This window comes from Rhea pennata, chromosome 3, assembly GCF_028389875.1.
Source record: "Rhea pennata isolate bPtePen1 chromosome 3, bPtePen1.pri, whole genome shotgun sequence".
Lineage (NCBI taxonomy): Eukaryota > Metazoa > Chordata > Aves > Rheiformes > Rheidae > Rhea > Rhea pennata.
Window position 1 is genome coordinate 58,475,135 of NC_084665.1, and position 15,345 is coordinate 58,490,479.

Below are 15,345 nucleotides of genomic sequence, written 5' to 3' on the forward strand. Positions count from 1 at the left end.
GCGTATCTCCCTAGGAACAACTCCAACCATCTCAGTGCTGCATTGGGGACCTCTGACGTTTTTCTGAGGCAGGACAGCAGTATCATATAAATGTTGCAAGGGTTTATCCAGGGAAGATAATGTGTGTCTGACCTGTGGCGATTTTCTGTCATTACCACTTGAGTGCTTTTGCTTGGTGCAAAATATAGGAGTTGAATACGTTAACTCCTACTTGGATAAGTTCTTTACAGGCTTGCTTAGGTGTAGGAAATTGGGCATAGGACAGTGTTTATGACGTGATGTACTCAGATATGTTTGTGCATCATAGTGTAGAGTGCAGTGCATCAGAAGAAGGAAGGAGCAATTCCTTCCCTGAAAGAGGCATTAGCTGTTTGAACCAGGAGTGTCTTCAGGTGCTTTTTCTTCTCTTAATCCAGAAAAGATATGAACTGGGTAGGCCTAAAGAAAGTATGTGCTTCTTGTGAAAGTAAGACGTATTGATCAAACTGGTAGTACTTTACACATTTCTGCAAATGAAAAATGGTTGAAGTAGTTCTCATTCATCTGGCAAACACATTTTGGAATTGTCACAGTGCAGCTTTTAGGTGGAAACGTAAGTGACCAGTTCCTAAAATAGGATTTGAAATAAAAGCAACAAATATGACCCCCTGCAACATCCGTAACTGTGATTATGTTTATTGCTGTAGGTGGTAACTGTTATTTTTCAGAGAGAGAGTTAGAACCAGTAGAGCTTATAATGGTAAACGTGAAATATTTTTTATTGTTTTTAAATAATTAACTGTATTTAAGAGCTGATGCTCTTCTCTCTGATCTCACTTCATTTCTGACAGACTAGGCTTAGAGGAGAGAGTTTATAAGTTTGGATTTGCATTCTGCTATATTATAATTACACAAGCAGTGAAAAGAGAGAGAACTCTGAAAGAAAGAGTAGACAAAATGTTTAGTCTCCTACATTTGTGCCACTTGCTCTGTGTTATTTTAGAAACTATTGATCATCAGTCCTCAAAATAGAGCTTGATTTGAAACATTGGGTTTGTGTCAAGAATTAGGCCAGTGTGTACATTTCATTCTTCAAATGCACTGAGAAGGGAGGGATTAAGTATTTCCAATTATTTTGGTGTTCAGATCTGTGGAAAAAAGTAGGAATAAGAAATGTAAGAAATAGCCCTGGGGAAAAGCGACACTCTTGGAATACGGAGTATAGTGTTGGTGATTCCCTGACTGACCTGTCTGTGGACTCTGGTTTTCCTTGCTGCTACTGTTGGGTACAGACAAGTCTATAGGCAAGGTGTAAGCTTTAGCCACTTAGCCAGACTAAGAGGTTTCCTAGCTCAGCCTTAGGCCTTGATCAGTCCAAAAGGCCCATGCAAATTTGGATAGAAACTTTGCCTTATGCCCAAGATACAGAAATCATTGTGTATGTATCACCCCTCTCTGCTTGGAATGGAGATGTGGATACTGACACCCCAGCTGTGCATCGTCCCAACTCCCTGCGGCAGCCACCACAGGTTTCATGTCTTGGTCAAACTGGCTTCTCACAGTGGTGACTGAGCTATTGATCCTTTCATGGTGTGTTAGGTTAGGAGAAACAGATGCTGTTTCCCCTCTTGCTGGATGTTTCTTGAGAGTGGAATTTGCTGTAGGAATTATTTCTCTGTTTTCCTGTTTTATCTATTTAGACATTTTGTGTCTGTATAAACCTATTAATTTGGTTGTTTTATTGAATGATTGCTAGCTATTATGTAGCAGCACTAACCACTACTTTCCCACTGTCTTTGCCAACCTAATTAGAGTTTTGTTCCAAATGTGGCCTAGTGTATGACTGTTGCATAGCTGAGATACTGTATTGGATTGTAAATAACAGCCTTTTCCAGTGATTGCTGCTATTTTTCAAAACTTTGCAAAAAGATAGAACAAGATAGTTATTAATGTATGGAATTTTAAGATACGTGATGCAAAATGTTCTAATTTCTCATGACATTTCTTTTTGTATTTTTTGTTATAGAAGATAATGTATCAGGTTAGAGATTTTAGATAAGCAGACAGATGATTAAAAAAAGTGTTTGGAGTCTGATAGGTGTGCTTACTCTGTTCAACAAGTTAACTGAAAAAAAAGGAGTGAATACTGGTTATAAAAATTACTGCTAATAAGAAGCCAACTAAGGTGATGAAGATACAGACAAGCTGAAATACTGCAGTCTGTCTCATCAGCTCTGGAAAATGCTCAGAGAAGGACAATATGGATGTTCAAGGGTGAAAGGGACAATTTTCATCTGAAGAATGGCTGAAAATATATACTAAAACTGTTCTTTCTGGAAAAGAAAATATTGACAGAGATGTGATAGAAATCAATGAAAACATAAGGAAAATGATGGCTTAGGGAATGATGGTGTCTTCCAATAAAATGGATAGGGACATCAAAAGACTGTAAGAAATTTTGCAGAACAAACAACAGGAGGTGATTATTTTCACAGTATTAACTTAAGGTGTGAAACTTTTGCCAGAGGATATTACTGCCAGAATACATGAAAAATCTGAAGTGGATGAAAAGTCTACCGGGGTTCAAAAAGCAGCTAGACAAACTTGGAGGAAAAAGGTTAAGGAAGATTAAGTACAGAAAGACCATTTCTGGCTCCAGAAGTCCCTGAGCTACAATTCACTGGAGCCTGAGAAAACTGTTTTGCCATAAGCACGTGACATGCTGGATGGGCTTTTGGTATTGCTTTTTAAACTTTTTACTACTTTTGTTTCATTTTCTTTCAAAGCAGCTGGAGAACGAGAGTCATCCTTTCTGGCAGAACGTTGCTTGTTGCTTTGCAAAAATGGGCCAAAATTGATACTTCGGGTACCATCATGGTAATTAAGATGTATGATATAGACATATAGACAGGATTATGATTGAATCAGATGAAAAAAATAAGATTGCTTTATCATTTGCTGGTGGAAGAAAAACAGTCTGAGGAATAGTCACTTTATACCTGCATCTTAAGAGTTTTAGTAGAAGCCATGAAATGATGGTAATTAAATGATCCCCAGATGCTAGTGACAGTGGTGGAATTATTTTTTGTTTATGGGATTAAATCTGCAATGACACTTGGATGTTGAGTCTCAGAGAATGTTAATTATTAAAAAATTGTATTTGATAAAATAAAAAGCTAGTCATTAGGTCAAAAGTTGTTAGGTTACAAACTTACTAGTTTCAAAATATTTGGTTGGTAAAATAAAGTGTGTATCTGCGTCTATATATCTATATCTACATAGTTGGCAGTTGTCTCAGAATATTGCATGGTTCACAATATATGTAAGAGTAGTAATACATGGAAATCAACTGAGCGTTGTATCCTTCCATACTATAACCAGACAACTTACTGCATAAACCTTTTCTGTATTGTTGTCAAGGATATATGTTCTGCCTAAAACTCCTTTCAGCAAGCCTTGTATTCTTTCATGGTGACCCTTCCCTTTGGACAATAGTCCAGACTCTCAGATCACCAAGGGGTTTGCTCATTCCCATTGGGCATGGTTATTGCCTTTCTTCTTGCAGGATGGTAGGATCATACAATTTTGGATTTCCAAGATTTGTTTCACCTCTATAGAATAAGTCTTGCTTGCTGGTGTAGGGATTCTTATAGCTTTTCCTCCATGAATCTGCTGCTGCTTCAGAGTGTCTTACTGTCTGGTAGAGAGAGAGCTGTATCATATTGTCACAGATGCAGTGCATACTGATGTTTTATGCTAGAAGGGTTAATCAGTTTATTTTAAACATTACTGTTTTGTGTTCTATACTAAGAACATAAATCTAATTGCCACCTACCCTTAGCTGTGTTATATGCAGGTTCTGGCTTTTCAGAAGTTCACATTTTCTTCAGTTTTCAGATTTATAAAAGAGCTTTTGGAACAATCACTGTGTTCTGTTTTAACAGTCACTCAAAAATACCATTAATTAATCTCTGTGATGATGATTTAGCCTCGGATGGTCTAGCCATGCCGTTTAAACCACAAATGCTCTTGTCAAGTTTATGATGCATGATGGCATAAGGGCAGTCTAGGTCTTGCGATTTTTGGCGACACAAGGATTTTGATAAGTCTTGAAAGGCCACTCTCTTACTCAGAGTCAGGTATAGGTTACATCCATAAGCTGCAACTAATTTATCAACAGTGAAATGGGGTGCTTTCTTTTCCTTTGGAGTACAATTACTGAAAATTTAGAGTCCAAAAATACTTTTTCAAAACTTGCCACCATTAAAAAAACCTACTGATGTAGTGCATATCTAAACATAATTTTAGCTGCATTAAAATGCAGCATGCTCTGAGTGATGAAGCGACTAATGATTTATTCATTATTTAATGTAACCTCCTGTAACATTATTCTGAATTAACATGCTTGGACAAGATTATGTCTAATAATTAAATCTTGATTAACATTTCTAATCACAGCAGACTCATGGAACTATGTAGTATGCTGCTTGTATAATAGCTATCTTTGTGGTCAACAATTGACCTTCATTTATAGTCCAACTTGGTGCAGGTTTAACTTCCAGTATGGGCTCTTCTAAGTTACGCCATAATCATTGTAATGACATTTTCTTTCTCTTGTTTAGATATTTACTAATTACAATAATGTAACCCCTTCAGCCCATTTGGCTTCAAAAAGGCTATTCTTCCCTAGCAACCTTGGTTTTCAATGCTGTAGTCATTTTGATGTTTCTCCATCATTCTCTTCAATTTATCATCCTCCTTCTTGAACAGTGGTTACCAGATTCAGGTAACACAAAATTAATTTAACTTTCTTACTCTGTTGAAGTTTCCCTAGATTTTCATAAAGAAGCACATTATCTTTCTAGATGCAGCTTCACACTGAAAGCTTTTTCTCCATCATATCTAAGGCCTTTTCAGAGCTACTGTTATTACATCCTGTATATATGGCTAATGTTCATCATTTTAAATGTATGTCTTTATTATCATGAAGCTAGCCAGTGATCTAGATTGTTTCCATTATTAACCTACTTTTTGCAGTATTTCCTACATGCCATGTGAATTATGATTTATTTTCTTCTACTACATCAATTAAAAAAATTATGTAGGAGGAAGGTATGGGGTATGTATGGAGTTCCTCTAAAAACAAGTCAGTTCAATGAGGATTATCATTACCCTCTTACCATTACATACTGTAATCTGTCATTTAAAATATTCTAATTCACTTAATCTGTTGCATGGTGATTTTTTTTGTATTCTAGTTTTATTATAAAATACCATGAATTATCAAATCAAATGTCTCATAGAAGCCTGTTTCATCAAAACACCATCAGCTAAACTTCCAATATCATCTAAAAAGCCATTGAGTTTATTTCATAAGGTTTTATATGAATTATAGTTGATGTTCATTATTGTATTACAGCCTTTTAAACCTGTATTAATCAAAGCTTGTGTTAACTGTTCTGTTATATAAACCAAAGTACATGTCAGGCTGCAAAATCATTTAATCCTTTAAAATATTGACACACCGTTAAATTGAATTAAACAAAGAAAGGGGTCTTGTTTGGCATACTGAAGAAAGAAGTTCAAACCTTTTTTGAGCCCTATGAGATTTGTTAATTCCTACTTGGTTTCTGCTATAGCATACAATTACTGTCCTCTCCAGGAAAGGTAGCAACTTTTCAATGCATGATGATGTTATTTCTGTATGTTTTGTTTTAAGTTTTGCAAAACTCTGAGGGGAAAAGACTATTGAAAAGTAAGAAGTCATTTAATGTGCACTGAGTTTGAAAAGAAACCTGTGGCTTTCTTTGTTCGTGCATTTATGTTGAATTTAGACTTGAGAAATGGCTCTGACTTCACAGCATTGCCAAACATTTTGGCACCCAGAGTATCGTAGAATGAGCAGAGTTTTACAGTAAAGTGAATTAGCACAATTGCAGCAAACTCAGTTTTTCTGCAGCAAAGAAATCATTCCACGGTAGAACAGCGTGCAATCATGTGAAATGATGGCAATATAACTGACTTTTAATGCCCTGAATGCAAACGTCAAATGCCACACAGGGACTGTGTGGTACCACACGGGGAACTGCTGTGGTGCTTGTCAATCATAGATTAAAACTCCATCATGTGACGTGTTGCCATAAGCAAATATGACAACAGTTAATTGGGAACTTAGCATTTATTGTTTGTTCTCTATGTGTGTGGATAGCAGTTCATTTTTGCTAGTTTGTAATTAGTGCTTTGTAGTTAATAACGTTGCTGGTTTAAGTTTCAGCAATATTGTTTCAGGCTGTTTGGTGACTCAGACAAATACCATTCCATCTGTGTGAATTCTGAAAGTCATCTTTTCATTTGATAGTAAAGGAAAAATACAGGGGAAAAAAGAAAACTATTTTTTTACGATAGCTACCATGTTCAGAAGAAGAGCAGGTAATGCAGCTTTCTAAATCCACTCCTAGTGGCTTTATTTCAGATATGTCAAACTTATTCCATTTTTGAATGATTCTTTATGAATGGACTGATTAGCTCTAAAATATTTTCATAAAATATTATTGGTGTTTTATAGAGCAGATATCATAGAAATATTTTCTAATTTTTCTGTGAACTCTTTTTTTCTTTCTCTTTTTGTTATGTCAAAAATGTATTTTATACCACAACCATTATCTTTACAAACACACGCCTTACTCCTGCCCTGCCCCCTGATAGTACTCCAGAGTATGTCAGGTTTGTTATTTGAAACTGCCTCTGGTGAGAATATTGCACAAAAAATATTAATCTGTGGCAAAGATCAATAATATGTTTCAGACAGACATGCCATTGCTATGTAACAGTTATTAAGGGATAATAATATTTGTTTTGAGGGAACGTCTGCATGTTTTAGTCCTAACAAGTTCATGCAACTAAAGAATACCTCATGCTAAGGTCTAACAAACTGTGTTGTGTAATCCCAAAGACTTTCAGACTTTGGACTTTCAGTCTTTGGACTGAAAGGAGTTTTCGTGAAAATGAGATTCTCTGTGAGACAGTGATATCATTTATTCTGTGAAACAAACCAAGGAAAGACCCACTGTCATTACACTTTCTTGTCTGCCTTCATTATTATTCTTATACTGAAGTATTGCTATAAGCCATGTCCTCATTTTCAATCCATCCTTTCCAGTGTTTTTAAACATTCAATGAAAGAGGGCAGCTTCTTCCTTCAGATGCTATAATCCAATATAAATACAAGCAAATGATTCATCAATGAGTTCCAACTATTTTGTGATCAGCATTTGCTTGCTGATTTATTTTAAATGTTGTATTAGGCTCTCTTTAACCCAGACGTGGCACTTGCAATAGGCTGAATGTTCCTGAGCCTGAAACATTATATTCCACTAGAAAACTGTTCTGAGATTAGCTGATTATTAGAGTTGTCATTGCATTTTATATGAGTTGTTTTCCCATTTTGCCCTCATCATGTCCTGGGCAAACCAGAACTGGAGCAGGTTGCTGCTCCTTTCTGCAGTGTGCCTGGCTTCCCAGGCCATGAGCCACAGGCACAGGGAGGGAGATGCTCCACTGCTTCTAGCTTTGCTCTGGTGATGGGATGCAGCCAGGGCACAGCCAGGACCCTGGAAAGTGATGATTGTTCTGTAGATTGGAGCCACACAGCACCTAAAATTAAACAAAACTCACCTAGACGATGCAAAGAGGACAAATGTCTGTTTTACTGCTTTTCATTTTTGGTTATCCAGCTCAAAGGCACTTTTAAATCCAATTCTCTGAATAATTTTGTTCCACTTGCAAAACTAGAGTATGTTTACTCTGTCTCCTATTTATTCTTTCAGGATTCGTGGATTTAACACTCCATGATCAGGTCCATCTACTGGAATGTGCCTGGTTAGAGATACTGATGATTGGCTTAGTCTGGCGCTCCATGGAACACCCGGGAAAGCTTTTATTTGCACCTAACCTATTACTGGACAGGTCAGTGTGCATATTGTTGTTAATTATTTAAGTTAATTTCTTTCTGCTGCAACCAGAATAATTTTTAGCTTCTGGTTATCTCGCTAATATTGCAGTTTGACAGTATGTTGTAAGTTAATCAGAATTGACCTAGTTGTGAATAGAAAAGGTTCTCTTAAACCCTAGACATGCTCTAGAATGTGATTCTGGTAATTTAGTAGATATGGAAAACTTTGGAAAGTCACTTGCTGCCAGAAGTACTTTCTTTCAAAGGCAGCAGAAAGCTCCTTTTACAATATGTACAGTTTGTTGAGAAACTTAGAAGGATAAACTCCTGAATTCTAATCACTTTATTTCAGATTATTACTTCTGCTTACCTAAATCCTCTCATGTAGACTAAGTTAAAATTGGTCGATCCAAGCAGCCAGACAAAATTACAGGACAAAATCCCAAAGGAGTCTAGGCTATAGAGTTGCTCATTTGAAGAGAAGTTTTTTTTCCTGAACACCATAGTCTAATGTGTGAAAATTGCTTGCTTGCTGTCCTAAGACTCTTCTAGCCGGCCTTGCTAAGAAGCTGTAGGTGTTTCTAAATGAGAGATGGAAAAATATGCATCTGTCATACAACAATATCTTGGATTTTTGCTGGCAGTCTTTCCATGAATAAAAGCAGGAAGATTGATAGGCTTTGAAAATATGTTCTAGCTATCTTAATGTATACACAATTGCTCTTTTTTTCCAGTCATGAAAAATTTCAGCTCCGAGACAGAGTGTTAAAGGAGAATAGTGAGTGAACTAAGGGTTTGACAAAAGACCGTGGCAAATCTAGTGACAAGTGGTAAAGATATAGTTATCCTAGCTATTGGTAGCGCTCCTCTATTGAAGGTTACCGCCCACATAACGGAGTTGGCAGGAGGGAGATTGTGTGTAGACATCAGTCACTTTCATGCAGAGCTAGGCACCTTGGTGTAAACTGAGGATGAAGGAAGAGCTGAGCTAAGGCATTAGAACATGTGGTGAAGCAGCCAAGATCTAGATGTGCACCCTGCTCTTTCAACCCTGCTTCCAGACGGACAGAAGAGCATAGCAGAGGTTGGGAACAAAGTCCAAGGTAGTGCCTTCAACTGCTGCAGCCAGTTGTTAGGTTAAGGAGACAAAACTCTTATTAGCAGAAAAGCTGATTCTCTTCTTCTATTGATAACATCAACATTATAGTAAGTAATAAAATAGTTGGGCTGTTAAATTTCTTTTAAATTTACTATCACTGCTTCATTAAGCTCCAAAACTGAATGACCAAATGTCTGATGGGTTACTAACAATGTTCTATTGCTATGTGTTTTGAGTAGCTTTGCTCTGTTAGCTGTGGGAAACTGAGCTTTCATTTCTGTATATGTACCATGCTAAACCTCTGATTTTTTTAGTCTATTTGCAAAAAAAAAAAAATAAAGTTTACACTTTGTGTTTTAATGAAATACAAATTATAATGCCTAACAGCATAATATGTATATAATAATAATATTTTGTAGCAATAAAAAGTAGATGTATTTATCGCTGTAATAAAAACACTGTTCTACCTATAGAAGCACATGATCTGTCACATGGAACAAGATATGTATAAAACACATTCTCATTTTGTGCAGTGAAAATATCTACAGGTATGGCCTTATTAGACCGAGCAAAAAGTCAAGAAAACACAGCTATTTAAAAATATTTTTTTAGCTCACTTGAGAAGTATAATTTACTACTGCAGAAAAGCAAAACTAGTATATTATTGAAAAGTGCACTATAAATTGTAATCTAGCTTCCAAAGACCCAACCATTCCACGTTTCACAATGCAGATTATAAGAAAAATTTGAAAACGGAAGAGTAGAGCCAGAGTACTGTTTATCTTCCTCTTAGCTAAGAGGAGGAACTGGGGAAGCTTCTTCTTCAACAATAAAAATTCCCATATGCTGAATAAAATGGAGTAAGAGTAGATGATTCATGCAGTTTCAGCCAATTCTCTGCTGGATTAAAGAAAACGGTTGTGTGCAACTGGAACTACACATTATTTTAGAGATGAAAAATCAACTAACTTTATAATAAGCTTTTTGTTTTCTGACTTTCAGATAAGACTGTTTCTAAAAATGCAGATATATGTTCTCATTTTCAAATAAATAACATATTTTGTATTTCTAAGGCATCATGTACTTGTTTCACTCTGCTTGGTGGTGATATCTGCTGAAACTAATATACTAAAAGCACTGGACATTGGGGAGAACTGAATGCTAATTAACTGTTGATATACTAATTAATTAGTGCTAACACTACATGTTAGCAGTGTGCTGCCTTGGTTTAGGCAGCTTGCCTTTTTTTAATGCTATAGGGCAAAAGCATATTCTTTGTCAAATTTGAAAAGACAGAACAGAGCATGATTCAAAGTGTGTTTAAGTCAATGGAGTTGTTCTACGGAATCAAATACCTGGACAAATATTGCAAGAAGAATGCAAGTTGTTTAATGAATGACTGCTGTCAACTTAAATAATGAAATCATCCCATTTAAAGGTTAAAATAATGGAAAAGATAAACACAGTGATACAATTTTCTTTCATCTGTGCTTCTGCCCTTAATTTTCAGCGTATTCAGTATAGGGTACTCCTTTTCACTATTTTCATCTCCCTATGAGGACCCACAGCATTCTGTCCTGAATCTCCATTGCTTTTTTCCTGTTCTGTGATGTATGGGGTTAACAGCATTTGCAAATATAAATTTAACTGCTGCCTCTAATCCAGACTCACTAAATGCAGACACTAAAATCTTAGCCTGTCTCTAACCTGTGTTTTTCTGGAGTTCAGCTCAAGTTCAATGTCATGAATAGGGAACTCTTTGCCACACTCTGCCCACACCTCTACCTCTGTCAGAACATTCCCTGCCCGACATCATCTCTAATTTATACATCTCTTTCATTTTTCACATTCAGGCTTATCTTATATCTGACAGATTCTTTCTGTCTAAAGTCTCAAAGATATAGTCTTTGGTATCAATCTGTGTGTAAAGCTCAGGTCATTTCATTATGACAACGTCTTTCTCTCTGGGCTAGAAAAATACAATGTTGCTTTGTTCATATCTATCTGAAAAGCATTTAGAATAATACCCGTACTCTGCCATTTTTTGAACATCTCTGATTTTTTTGTTCTCCCAGTTTATGCTTCCTGTTGTGTCATATTAAACTTCAGCTTGTCTTCTCTTTGAAGATCTTTTAGAGACTGTCTCTTCCCATTCTGTTAGTCTTCTTGTTAAATTTTCAAGTAAATACCTGTGTGATTTTCCCATGCAACTATTCACACCTGGAAGACTCCTTGAAAATAGCTGCAAAACAGCCCTTCATGACTCACTTCAAATTCCTTCTTAAAACTTCGCCTTACTTATTTAAAAAAAAAAGGGGGGGAACAATTAAACTGCCAATATGTTGAAACTACTGCTTGTTGTGTAGATGAGTATCATCTCATTTTCCCTTTCTATTCTACCATGTAATTAGATAGAATGTTCTGTGGGAAATGCACATTTTTTATTTGGTTAATGTAGTACCTGAGTCTTGGTTCAAGATCAGGACCTTTAGCAGTCTATCCATCACATATAACGAGTTTATTTTACAATGTACAATTGATGCCATTAAAAATCTCAACTGACAATAATTATAGATTAGGAAAAATAGGTCTAATTAGCAAAGACAAAAGCTCAAAGAGCTTGCAATTAATGTGCAGTACCTGATACAGTAAAAAAAAAAATCCTATAAATGCAATACTTTAATATTCTGTTTTTGAAAGTTAGTAACTTGTATGAGGCAAATCCAGAAGTACAGGCCTAGATTTCCAATGGGATGAACCAGATGTTTCCTGTCTGGAGGGCTCCCAAGAAACTAGACCTTAAAAATGTCATTAGACCAGGACTGAAATTTTTCAGGACTGACAGTAGGCGGTTTATAATTTTGAGTAAAATGTGATGTTTCTCCAAAAAGACGAAAGAGACGTATGTCATCATTTTTCTAAAACTGTTACACTGAAATATCACTGTGATCTGTGGTTACTTAAAGGTTTGGAGTGTCACTCAAAAGTATCTTACCAACTAGATGGTATTTATACCAGTATTGTAAAGAAACTCTTGATTGAAATAGCTGAATTGCTAGCTGAGGTAGATGACTTCTCACCCAAAACACCCTCAGTGTCAGCATAATGGAAAATGCAGTGCTGCTTTTTCAAAAAAGTTGGTGAAACTTCAGGCAGATAAGCCTGATGTCCATTCTAGGAGAACTGATAGAACAGATAGTGTAATGAAGAGAATGAGTGGAGGCATGGGTAAGTATGACAGTGTCACCGTGTGTTTTGTAAAGGGAAGTCGTGTGTCAAAAATATATATGAGTTCTCTGAGGAAATTAAAAAGCAAATGGATGAGGGAGATCTCATTTGATTTCCAAAAGTATTAAACAAGAATGATAACGAAAGATTCTTAAAGAAACTAAGATTCCATGAGATAAGAGCGAAGGTCATCAAATAGATTAAGTAAATTCTTAAAGGAAAAGAGAGGAGTAAATGGTCAGTTTTCTCAGATATTTCATATCTGGAGTTCATATAGTGATCTATACTATTCAACTAGTATACATGATCTGGAAAAAGGTGTGTAAACTCAATAAAGTTTGCTGATGACTTTAAGTTATCAAATTAATACAGGTGAGAACTGCAAAAAGACCTTTACAATATTGAATGCGAATTATTGACAAAAAAAAAAAAAAAAAAAAAGGAGAAATTTTGTGTTGACAAAAGCAGCTGGTACACATACGAAGAGAATAGTCCTAACCTTTATAAACTGGATCCTTAGCTGACTGTTCCACCCCAAACAAGATCTCACTGTTAAAGTAATGAGTTCTGTGGAATCAACAATTCATTGCTCACGAAGAGTTTGAAAGTAAATAGACTATACCTCCCTTCCTAGGAATCATTATGATAGGAAAAAGAAGTAATACGTAACATCATTTTACTGCTGTGTAAATCAATGTTGCATCAGTACTTTGAAGACTGTGCCTTTCTGATTTTTCCCACTTTTAACAGGAATCTTATAAAACTAGGATAGGTACCCAGAACGGTAAAACAAGTGATCAAAGACAAAGATGAGCTTCCGTACAAAAAATAACTCTTTAGAGTGACTGTTCTACTTGTGAAGCTAAATGGAGGAAGGAGAATGAAACAGAACTGATAGGAATTCTCTAAAGTCATGAGCACATTGAGATCCATAATAATCCACTATTTATCTCTTCCAAACTGGAAATAGAGGTAATCACATGAAATTAACAGATGCAATTTTAAAACAAACAAATGATGTTTCTTAATACAGGAGACCCAGTATTAAGCAAAGGTCTGTATGTTTCACCAAGGGCTAGATAAACCATTGGTACGAGTCAGTATGGTTGTTCTCCTGTTATGTTCTATTGTTATTTTCTTACTGTTATTGAAAAACTATCTAGCAGCAAACAATCAGTCTAAGAACTTCAAAAAACAGTTAAATGTAGTTATTTCAGGTTATTTTCTTCTTTTTATGGAAAAATCTAGGTGTCTAATATTCACATTTGTATTTGGAAACTGCTGTTCATTTCCCTTTCCAGTTCTCGATGTAGCGTTTTCATCTCTTTTTCTCATCCAGAAGAAACTGAAGAGTTCTCCCTTTACTGAGCAATGGCAGGTGGCTGTGGTTCTCTTTTTTACCACAGCTAGTGTTAATAGCATAAAGACTTATGACATTCACAATGACTGTGCAGCTGAATAATTTATGGTTTTTATGGATATTGTCTGCAAGTTTCCCACCACTTCTGAAAACAGTATCTTCTGAAGTTTTCTGTGCACTTTCAGACGTTTTGACAGACAAAAGATTAGATACAAAAGAACAGTAGCAGAATGAAATCGCAGAATGAAATCACAGAATGTTTTGCTAGGCTGTCACCTTGCAAAATATTCCAAATACCTCAGGACATCATACTGTTAGTCAGTCTGTCTCTTGAGCAAATGAATATTTACTTATTTATTTGTTTGTTTGTTTATTGGCATTGGGTTATTTTGGGTGTATTAATTACCATTGACTTATCAGAAAAATAGAAGGAAAAAGGTTACAGATGTTTGATTCCGAACACTTTTTTAGTGACCTGCTGCTCTGTATTGCCTAGGGAACAAATCCGTATGTACTAAGTAAATCCAAAGTTGCAATTCAAAATAAATTTGAAAAAAAAAATGCATTTTATTTTCATCTCATCTTTTATTGCAATGTGTCCTTCACTGAAAGTCCAACTCAGACAATCAGGTTACTCACATGATAGAATTGAATGCATCAAGCTGTAGAGGACTAATGAATCTCTTGAAATAATGGCATTTCTCTTTCACCTTTCCCTTTATTGTTAGTTTTGAGATTAATTATTAGGGAATGCGTGGAGCTCTGCCTGGGGACAGGTGATGAGCCTGTTGAGAGATGAAGAGTTGAGATTAGTTGGCAGACCGTGATTGATGTTGTGGTGGATGTCTGCTGCAGATTGCCTGGTGGAATCCGGGAGGAATTTCTGATGGTAGAGTTCCTAAGAGGAGCAAGGCAGATAGCAGGTCACGACCCTGAAATTCAGGAGAACGTACTTTGGCCTCCTTAAGGACCTACTTGGAAAAGCCTATGGGATATGGCTCTGGAGAGAAGAGGGAGAGCTGGTTAGTATTGAAGAATCACTTCCAGCTCAACAACAGGCAGAGTTGACAGGAGACCTGCATGGATGAACAAGGAGCTCCTGATTAAACTCATACACAGAAAGGAAGTATGCAGGAGTTGGAAACAATGTGGGCAGCATGAAGGGTTTGTACAGGTGCATCAGCAGCAAAAAGAAGACTAGGGGAAATGTGGATCTGTTGTGGAACTGGGGAGGAGACCTGGTGACAAAGAACAAAGGAAAGGCTGAATGCTTATTTCACCTTTGTCTTTACTGGTAAGAGTTGCCTTCAGGAATCCCAAGCTTCACATACCAGAGTAGAAGTCTGGTTAGTGAAGACTTACTGTTGATGGAGGAGGATCAGGAACATTTAAACGAAATGGACATACACGAGTCCATGACCATAGGACGTACCTGTGAGTACTGAGGGAGCTGGCTGATGTCATTGTGAGACCACTCTTGATATCTTTGAAATCTTGTGTTGACTGGGAGAGGTTCCTGAGGACTAGAAGAAAACACATGCCACTTCTATCTTCAAGAAGGGCAAGAAGGAGGACCTGGGAACTACAGACCTGTCTGTCTCACCTTGATACCTGTATAACATTAATCATCATTAATGAAGATGGGACAGAGTGCACATTCAGCAAATTTTCAGATAATGTAAAACTGGAACATGTGGCTGGTATACCAGATGGTCGTGCTGCCATTCA

General features: G+C 36.4%; 1 protein-coding gene across 1 annotated transcript in view; it reads left to right on the plus strand.

Annotated features, from left to right (window-relative positions):
* ESR1 (estrogen receptor 1) overlaps positions 1–15,345 on the plus strand; it is a 181,855-nt gene that overhangs the window by 146,445 nt on the left and 20,065 nt on the right. The window contains exon 7 of the mRNA XM_062573729.1: positions 7,806–7,944. Within this exon, the coding sequence (XP_062429713.1) occupies positions 7,806–7,944 (139 nt within the window). The remainder of the gene's footprint in view (positions 1–7,805; positions 7,945–15,345) is intronic.